The 9,937-nt window shown below is 37.2% G+C and overlaps 1 protein-coding gene and 1 non-coding gene across 2 annotated transcripts; one reads left to right on the top strand and one right to left on the bottom strand.

Moving 5' to 3' along the window:
* Nucleotides 1-2,241: 2,241 nt before the first annotated feature.
* Nucleotides 2,242-2,348, bottom strand: LOC132310675 (small nucleolar RNA R71). Its single transcript, XR_009482674.1, has one exon. It is a non-coding gene; the product is annotated as a small nucleolar RNA R71 (small nucleolar RNA).
* Nucleotides 2,349-4,685: 2,337 nt separating this feature from the next.
* Nucleotides 4,686-8,339, top strand: LOC132309307 (uncharacterized; the record flags this gene model as incomplete). Its single annotated transcript, XM_059807623.1, has 5 exons — nt 4,686-4,769; nt 5,496-5,691; nt 5,893-6,252; nt 6,499-6,725; nt 8,151-8,339. Coding segments are annotated over 5 exons (1,056 nt in total), but the record flags the coding sequence as incomplete, so codon positions are not given.
* Nucleotides 8,340-9,937: the final 1,598 nt, after the last annotated feature.

Here is a 9,937-nt window from a genome sequence, read left to right as displayed (position 1 = left end):
ATGATGGGGATTGTCCTGTCTTCGACTCCATCAACCATGAGTGGCTGATTCTTCTACTTAGGGTTGGATAAACCCTAAGCATGTAACCTATTCTCTCTCTCTTTTCATACTTTTTGGGGATTAATTTATGTAATTAGTGTATAGTCTTGAATATTATGAATTAAATTCTTCCAATTGATTATCTGTATTAATCTCATATTGTCTTATGGGTGGTTGATTGATAAACAAATTTTACACATGAATTCTTTGTTAATTGATTCTTGTGATGGCTATGCATGGTATTGCTTAGTTGTAATTGTGTTTCAAATTGATGAAAAATGCTTCCATTTGATGGATGGTACTACATGTTTAGGTTAATTTGTTGTCTAATTAGTTTTAAATTCATGTTTAATTAGTTTAATTTAAGTTTAATTAATTTAATTGCAATTCAATTATTAGGTAAGTAGACCATCCATACTTATGTTTGAATTCCATACTTTTTGTCACAATTGGATTATCTTCTAGATTAATGTGTGTTAAATTTGAAACTTGGATTGATAAATCATGCTTTGAATGGGTGAATTGCACTACACTTAGTTTAATTGTCATTAGGTAGTTGATTCATGCTTGAAATTGATGGTTTACACTTTTCATTGCACTTGTTAGCCACATATAGATTACATAGTATTATTTCCCCAATTAGTTGAAAGTGAGTGAGTTAGGGAATGTGCTTAGTGGTGAATCCTACACCCTAAGTCTCTTTCCAATCTCTTAAACTCTATTTCTTTATTGCAATCATTTAGTTTAAAATTAGTTTTAATCACAAACAAAACCCTTTTGGCAATCACATAAGCATTAAAGTAGAATTCAATTCTGGAAAACCTATAATTGTTTAGATCTCTTGGGACGATCCCTGCTCACTTCATACTCCATAGTATAAGTGTTTCGTGGTTTTATAAATTTTAAAATATGGTGCCCACTTGACATTATTTCTAAACCTAAAATGTTGTGCATTATTTTGTGCACACGCTCGGTCGCACCATAGTTTTGGCGCCGTTGCCGAGGATCTAACGGTTTTGAAGAATTGAATTAAACATTAGTTCTTTGTTGATTGTCTACTTTTAAGTCATTTTAATTTTTAATTTTTTTTTTTATTTGATTTGTCAATTAGGTACTTGAAGCAAAGTGGAGCAAACGCTGGACTTAGAAGCAATTAAAAAAAAAAAATGAAGTTGCTTAAGGACCATCTGTAAGTTCTCTTTAATTTTAGTACTTTAATTGTATACCAATTTGCATGCTTTGGACAGCCCAAGTGGAGGCTTAAATTGAATTGTTTTATTTTTAAGTCCAAGCATACCTTCTTGTAGAAGGCATCGGCCCGTGTGGAGGCACTTATTTGTGTTAAGTGCATTGATATTATTGAGGAGTTTGGGAACATCGTATGTGGAGGTTGAAATTTTGAAATGTTGGTGTGTTGACTTGTTCTAGTGCATGCATGGTCGTAGATCACTTAATCGTCCTCTTGCTCCTGTAAATCAAAATCTCGAAATTTTTCTTCGGCATTTAAGAAGTAGTACTAGGGATAGTCATCTTAATCTTTCAAATTTTGATCTTCCATCACCTTTAATGGAAGATCCAATTGAAGATCCCATTGTAGATCTTGGTCATGTGGATCATAATGGTGTGCACCACCCACCACAAGTTCATATTGTGGATCCTCAAGGTGTGCATCCACCCTTGGGAATGCCACAACCAGTTAATCATGCGGTGCAACAACCTAATCTAGGGATGCCAAGGCCAAATGTTATTCTCCCAATTGGTGAGCAACAACAACAATATGTTCAAATGGCATACCCTCAACAAGGTCAAATGCCATATCCTCCTCTCAATCCTCTCAATCCTCCAATGGTCCTTAGGGATCGTTACACTCCAAATCAATATAATGCACCCACTTGCATTCAATTGCCAAATTTTCGTGCTCATCATTATGAGATTAAGGCTTCCACCATTAACATGTGCCCCCTTTTCTATGGGTTGAGCAATGAAGAGCCTTATAAACATTTAGATGAGTTCTTGGAAGTTTGTTCCACCGTGAAAATCACGGATGTTCCAGAAGAAGTCCTAAAAATGAAGCTTTTCCCTTTCACTCTTCGGGATAAAGCTAAATATTGGTTCAACAACTTGCGGCCAAATACAATCACCTCTTGGGCACAATTGCAACAAGAGTTCTTAAAAAAGTATTACCCTGCAAGTCGAACTGATGCCATGAGAACTTCCATTCGTGAATTTAAACAACAAGAAGGAGAACCCCTTCATGAAGCATGGGAACGTTTGAATGACTTGCTACGGAAGTGTCCACATCATGACATTCCTAAGTAGCAATTAGTTCAATGTTTCTTTTCAAGTTATCCGATGCCAATAAGGGCATTGTTGATGCTTCTTGTGGCGGAAGCTACATTGAAAGAAATGAAGATGAAATTTGGCAACTTTTCGAAAAAATGAGTGAAAACTCAATGCATAGATCTTCATCTTCTAGGGGTAGTCACCTAGCACATATGGGAGGAAAGAAAGCTATAAATCAAATAGACTCTTCCATGGAAATTGCCGCTGAGGTCAAAAATCTTACTCAAAGGTTTGATACATTCCTTTTGAATCAAGGTCCGGTAACTCAATCATATCCTCACCATTCCAATGAAATGTGCATGACTTATTCTAGTTACACTCACCATACTTCAAATTGCCCTCTTGGACAAATTATACCAAGTGAGTCTTAAGAACAAGCAAATGCTGCTTTCATTCATCAAGGGAACAACCCTTATTCCAATACTTACAATCCGGGGTGGAAAAATCATCCAAACTTTGCATGGAGAAATCAAGGAGACAGTGCAAACCCTCCTCAAACTCAAGGTTACCAAGCAAAGTATGTTCCCCCACATCTCCAAAATCAAAATTAGAATTCTCAAGGTTACCGTCCTTCATTTTATCCTCAAAATGTGAATCAATATTCTCATCCTCAAGCATCAAATTCTCAATCTTACTCTAATCCAAATCAAGCGCCTCCTAAGAGTTCCGCTTTTGAGGACAAAGTCTTGCAAGCTTTAGGTAATCTTCAAAAAGATAATCAACTGTTTCATTCTCACTCTCAATCAATTGCAAAGCTTGAAGCTCAAATTGGGCAATTAGCTAATTCTTTAAATGTGAGAGAGAAAGGTAAGTTGCCCAGTCAAACTGAGACCAATCCTAAAGGGCAATTTATGGCGCAAGCAAGTCCTTCATCAGAATTTTCTGGAAATGAGCAAGTTCAAGCAATTACTACCTTGAGGAGTGGTAGGAAAGTGGATAATAAGGTAGAGGTACCTAAGGAGGATAATGAATTGGCACAACCAAGTGGTTGCATCCATTCCATTCCAAATTCTATTCCAATTTCCTTGGATGCTAGTGGTTCCAAAAAGGACATTCCATCATCTTCATCATCATCTCCCCAATTAGAGAAGCCTTATGAGCCAAAAGCTCCATTTCCTCAAGCTTTGAGAGAGACTTCATCATTTGGGAGACAAGAAGGAAAAATTCATGATATGATGGAAGTGTTTAAACAAGTGAAAATCAATCTTCCTCTTCTAGATGCAATTAGGAAAATTCCACCATATGCAAAGTTCTTGAAGGACTTGTGCACACAAAAGAAGAAGAGCAAGGGAAGGGACCTTAAGAAAGTGCTTTTAACAGAACAAGTGAGTTCCATCATTCTTTCTAACACTCCTCCTAAGTTCAAGGATCCGAGTGCTCCGACTATTTCTTGTGTTATTGGAAACCAAGAGGTTCGTAGAGCTCTCCTTGATTTAGGTGCAAGTATCAATCTCATTCCATACTCTGTTTACTTGCAATTAGGATTAGGGGACTTGAAGCCAACATCGGTAGTCATCCAACTAGCCGATAGATCAATTAAAAAACTAAGGGGAATTGTTGAGGACATTCTAATTAAGGTTGATAAATTTTATTTCCCGGTTGATTTTGTGGTACTAGATACTGAGCCAGTCCCTAATCTCACCAATCACATTCCAGTCATCCTAGGAAGGCCATTCCTTGCCACTGCCAATGCCACCATTAATTGTAGATCTGGCATTATGGATATCTCATTTGGCAACATGATGGTTAAGCTTAATGTATTCAATGCGAGTCAACATCCCACAGATGAAGACGAGTGTTTCCTAGTGGATGTCTTGGATGAAACCATAGAGGAGACTCTTCCCTCTATTCTATCTAAGGACCCTCTTGAGGCGTGCGTTTGTGAAATGTTTTAAAGTTGTGGTTTTGACACAGAAGGATCCATAAGTGAGGTGAATGCTTTGATGGACTCTATGGCCACTTTGGATTACCCACCTTGGAAAAGCAAGAAAGAACCTCTTCCTTCACTCTCTAGTACTCCACCAGTTCCATCTCTCATCTCTCCCCCTATTCTTGAGCTTAAGCCTCTTCCATCAAATCTGAAATACGCCTTCTTAGGCCCAAAAGAGACTCTTCCGGTCATCATTGCTTCCAATCTTGAAAATGACCAAGAGAATGATCTTTTGGAAGTGCTTAAAGCTAACAAAGAAGCCATTGGATGGAGTGTGGCTGACCTAAAAGGCATTGACCCTTCTATTTGTATGCATCGCATACACATGGAAGAGGATGAAAGGCCATTTAGGGATGCTCAAAGGAGATTGAACCCAAATATGAAGGAAGTTGTCATGAAGGAGGTTGTGAAACTTCTAGATGCAGGAATCATTTATCCTATCTCTGATTCCAAATGGGTTAGTCCAACTCAAGTGGTTCCTAAAAAGTCGGGAATTACAGTTGTTGAAAATGCTAAGGGTGATCTTATTTCGAAACGCACCGCCACTTCATGGCGTGTTTGTATAGATTACCGAAAGCTGAATTCTGCCACTAGGAAGGACCATTTTCCATTGCCTTTCATTGACCAAATCTTGGAAAGATTGGCTGGGCAACAATACTATTGCTTCCTAGATGGTTACTCGGGGTACAATCAAGTGGCCTTGAATCCATTGGATCAAGAAAAGACCACATTCACATGTCCTTTTAGTACATTTGCTTATCGACGGATGCCTTTCGGATTGTGCAATGCTCCTGCCACTTTCCAAAGGTGTATGATGTCAATTTTTTCGGACATGGTGGAGAAGTATTTAGAAGTCTTCATGGATGACTTCTCGATTTTTGGGCCCTCATTTGATTCGTGTCTCCAAAATCTTAAAAAAGTGCTTCAAAGATGTCGTGAGACTAATCTTGTGTTAAGTTGGGAAAAGAGCCATTTCATGGTTCAAGAAGGAATCGTGCTTGGACATGTCATCTCTAAAAGAGGAATAGAAGTAGATAGAGCGAAAGTTGAACTAATTTCTGAATTGTCTCCACCTACGACGGTGAGAGAAATCCGCTCCTTTCTAGGACATGCCGGTTTTTATCGCCGATTCATCAAAGACTTTAGCAAAATTGCTAGACCCTTGTGTAACCTTCTTGCCAAGGAGACTCCATTTGTCTTTGATGAAGCATGCCTAAATGTTTTTCATCAACTTCGCACTCTTCTATCATCCGCTCCTATCATGCAACCTCCAAATTGGTCCTTACCATTTGAGATTATGTGTGATGCTTCCGACTTCGTAATGGGTGCTGTTTTAGGGCAAAGGGTAGGTAAACTACCATATGCTATATACTATGCGAGTAAGACTTTCTCAGGTGCCCAATAGAACTATTCTACCACCGAGAAAGAGTTACTTGCCGTAGTATATGCCCTTGATAAATTTCGGTCATATCTCTTAGGATCCAAGGTAATTGTGTTTTCCGATCATGCCGCTCTTAGGCATCTTTTAATGAAAAAGGAAACCAAACCTCGCTTGATAAGATGGATTCTACTTCTTCAAGAATTTGACTTTGAAATCAAGGATAAAAAGGGCTCCGACAATGTCGTTGCCGATCATCTGTCTAGATTAATGGTTGAATCTTCTCCAAATCTTGAAATTCATGAATCATTTCCGGATGAACAACTCTTTCAAATCTCAAATGGGACGTTGCCTTGGTTCGCCGACATTGTTAACTATCTTGCAACCAGCAAACTTCCCATTAATTGGTCAAAACAAGAAAAGGACCGATTCTTTGCTAACATCCAGAAATACTATTGGGAAGATCCCATTCTGTTTCGTTATTGCCCGGATCAAATCATCAGGAGATGTGTGCCAGAAAGTGAAGTTCCGAGCATCCTTGCGTTTTGTCACACACTTGCTTGTGGTGGGCATTTTAGTGGAAAAAAGACCGCTTTGAAGGTTCTTCAAAGTGGGCTCTTCTGGCCCACTATCCACCGAGATGCCTATAACTTTTGTAAGGTGTGTGTTCGGTGTCAAAAGTTGGGATCAATGTCAAAGAGAGACATGATGCCCTTAACTTCAATCTTTGTAGTTGAAATCTTCGATGTATGGGGCATAGACTTTATGGGACCATTCCCAATGTCTTATGGCTTTCAATATATCCTCGTTGCCGTTGATTATGTTTCAAAGTGGGTTGAGGCTTGTGCTACCAAAACGAATGACCACTACGTGGTAATTGCATTCGTTAAATCAAATATCTTTACTCGTTTTGGTATGCCAAGGGCTATGATAAGTGATGGAGGAAAACATTTCTGTAATCAATTCTTGAAGCAACTTTTCTTGAAATACTCCGTCACACATAAAGTGGCCACTCCCTACCATCCCCAAACAAGTGGGCAAGTCGAGGTGTCAAATAGGGAAATCAAGTATATTCTTGAGAAAACTGTCAATCCGACCCGAAAAGATTGGTCAAGAAAATTGAACGATGCTTTGTGGGCTTACCGGACAGCTTACAAGACTCCAATAGGCATGTCTCCATATAGACTTGTTTATGGTAAGCCTTGTCATCTTTCGGTCGAGCTAGAACACAAAGCACTTTGGGCAATAAAAAGGCTCAACTTTGATCTTGATAAGGCTGGAAATGACCGTTTACTCCAACTCAATGAGCTAGAGGAATTGAGAAATGATGCCTATGATAGTTCAAAAATTTACAAGGCAAGGACAAAAGCATTTCATGATAAACATATTGTGAAAAAGTCCTTTGAAGCCGGTCAAAAGGCTTGGTTATTCAACTCTAGGCTCAAATTTTTCCCTGGAAAGCTTCGAACCAAATGGGAAGGCCCTTATCAAATTATCTCCGTCTCACCTCATGGGGCGGTTGAACTTAAAAATCTAAAAGATGAAGGGACCTTCAAAGTTAATGGTCAAAGGCTTAAACCATACATTGATGGACAAAATTTTCAAAGAAATGTGGAATCTGCCCTCTTGGTAGATCCCATTTACTTTGAAGATTGAGAACATCTCACGTCTTTCTAGCGACGTTAAACACTAGTTGTATCGAGTTTCTCCTTCGTTGCATTTTAATTTCCATTTTATTATTATTTTATTTTTATTTTTCCTTTTGTACATTTATGCATTTTTAAATTTAAAAAAATTTAAAAAAAATTGTAAATGAGTAATGTAGGTTGGTGTTTGATTTTATTTCTATTTTATTATTATTATTTTTATTATTTTTGTATATATTTCATGTTAGTTTTGATTTATTCAAAAACATAATAAAAAAAAAAAATTTTGAAAAAAGTATTAATTAGTATAGGTTGATAAGTGATTTTATTTCAATTTTATTTATTATTATTATTTTTTTTTATTTTTTATCTATTTTTCATTTTAGTGTATATATTCTTTTTAGTTTAGTTTTGTTTTATTTATTTATTTATTTATTTTTGTTAAAAAAAAATTTGAAAAATTGAAAAAAGGAAAAAAGAAAGATCGATCCCCAAAATGGATAGGAGATCGATCCCATTTTCTTGGCAGAGAGCAACACAAAAATAGGCCAAGTGGATTGATCCCCCGTCCAAAGGGATCGATCCCATTTTACTTATGTTTCTCCCTTCTCATTAAACAGTGAAGCGGACATTTTTTGCCTAAAATTATCGATCCCCCATCAAAGCAGATCGATCGCACCTTATTCCTTGAAACCACCAATACATTCCTCTCTTCTGTTGCTTGAAATTCTGCTTCTTCCCCCAACAATCTCTAAACCCAATTTCATTGTCCAACCCTCATGGTTCGCTCTTCTCTTCTCTTGGCTGTTCATAGTTCTTCTCTGGCATCGAGGCTGAGTTTTTCCAGCGATTTAGGCTAGTGTTCTCCAGCGATCAAGGCTGTTTCGGCCTTTATTTTTCCGGCGTCAGATCTGGGTCACGGCTATTTCATATGCCGGCGAGACCCAGCAGCGGATTCGCAGCTGGGTTCATCTTTCCGGCGATCTGTTTCGTCATCCGATGACGCGGTTGTTCGTTGCTTTCCTGCGTCGCATCTGGGTTCGTCTTTCCGACGCCGTTTGCCGTTTTCTGGGTTCGTTAGCCGGTAATTCCGGCTGGTGGGTTCGCGGCTCGTTATTCTCCAGCGAGGTCGCGGCTGCATCGGCATCATATTCCAGCGATCTCGGCTTCATCGGCGTCCCTTTTCTTCCAGCGATCGCGGCTGGTTTACGGCTGCATCGGCGTCGTCTCTCAGGCGATTGCTGCTGGTTCGTCCAACGGCGTAGCGGCTGGGTTCTTCTCCGATCGCTGCTGGGTCGCTGTTCTCCGGCGAATGTCGGTTGCGTCTCGCCGGCGGCTTTTGATTAGGCTTTCTCCGGCGACCTCGTGTTAAAAAAAAAAAAATTTGGTGTTTGAGCCATTTTTCCGGCGTCGCAACTGGGTTCATTTTTCTGGCGTCGCGGGTTCGTTTCTCTCTGGCGAACAAGGCTGGTTCTTCTCCGGCCACGATTTCCGGCGGTTGGTTCTTCCAACAGCGGTCGCGGCTATTCATCTTCTCCGGCGAGCTTTTGGCTTCGCCGTTCCAATTGATACATAAATAAAAAAAAATTTTAAAAAATAAAAAAAAAAGAAAAAAAAGAAGAAAAGAGAAAATAAAATTAAAAAAAAAACAAAAAAAAATAAAAAAAATAAAAACATAACATAAAAATTTTAATAATTAAAAAGTATATATATATATATATTTATTTTATTTATTTATTTATTTATTTATTTATTTTATTTATTTATTTTTTTTTTTGAATTGATTTATTAAAAAAAAAGTAGATAAAAAAATAAAAAATAAAATAAAAAAGAGTAGCATTGATGTTTAAAAAAAAAAAAAAAAAGCTAAGTAGAATTTGTAGTAATGTTTTTAGTTATTTAATTCTTTATTTATTTTTGATAAAAATAATAACAATATTCAAATAAAATAAAATAAAATTTCAGTAACATTCTATCTTGCTAGAGACGTTAAACTTAGCCCATTTTTCTTATTTTATTTTGTTGGTTGTATATACATGTTCTTTTCCTTTGTTACAAAAAAAAAAAAAAAAAAAATTTGAATTGATTTATTTTAGTATATATTTATTTCTTTTTAGTTTAGTATATATTTTTTCTTTTTAGTTTAGAATATTTTTCTTTGTGTTAAAAAAAAAAAAAAACTGAGAGATCAATCCCATTCTTTAAATATATAAAAAAAAAAAAACATATCACAAAAATTTCAAAAATATGTGTCCCCGTTATGCCCTTCTGCTTAGTTATGCATGTTTTCATCTTTTACAAAGGGCTTGATATCATATCTCTTTACATCTTATTCTATATTGTTTTGGAATGTATGCTTTACTTATCCCATTTGATATTTGATGTGAGTTGCTAGTGTGGCTTTTCTAGTAGGTTTTTGCATCCAAGTTTGGGGGAGACCTCTTTCGTCATGGATCATTGCCGGGCGTCATTAACTTTTGCCATCACGGTATACTCTTTCCATTTCTTTCATTGTTCTCATTGCACATTGAGGACAATGTGCAGTTTAAGTTTGGGGGGTAAAGTAGCCTTGTTACATTCTACTTTAAGTTGAGTTTTAAA

Source organism: Cornus florida, unplaced genomic scaffold, assembly GCF_030987335.1.
Source record: "Cornus florida cultivar Cherokee Brave unplaced genomic scaffold, ASM3098733v1 CherokeeBrave_3.0.0_Hap2_Chr05, whole genome shotgun sequence".
NCBI classification, from domain to species: Eukaryota; Viridiplantae; Streptophyta; class Magnoliopsida; order Cornales; family Cornaceae; genus Cornus; species Cornus florida.
The sequence above is the reverse complement of the archived record's forward strand: the minus strand, read 5'-3'. Positions and strand labels throughout refer to the sequence as shown.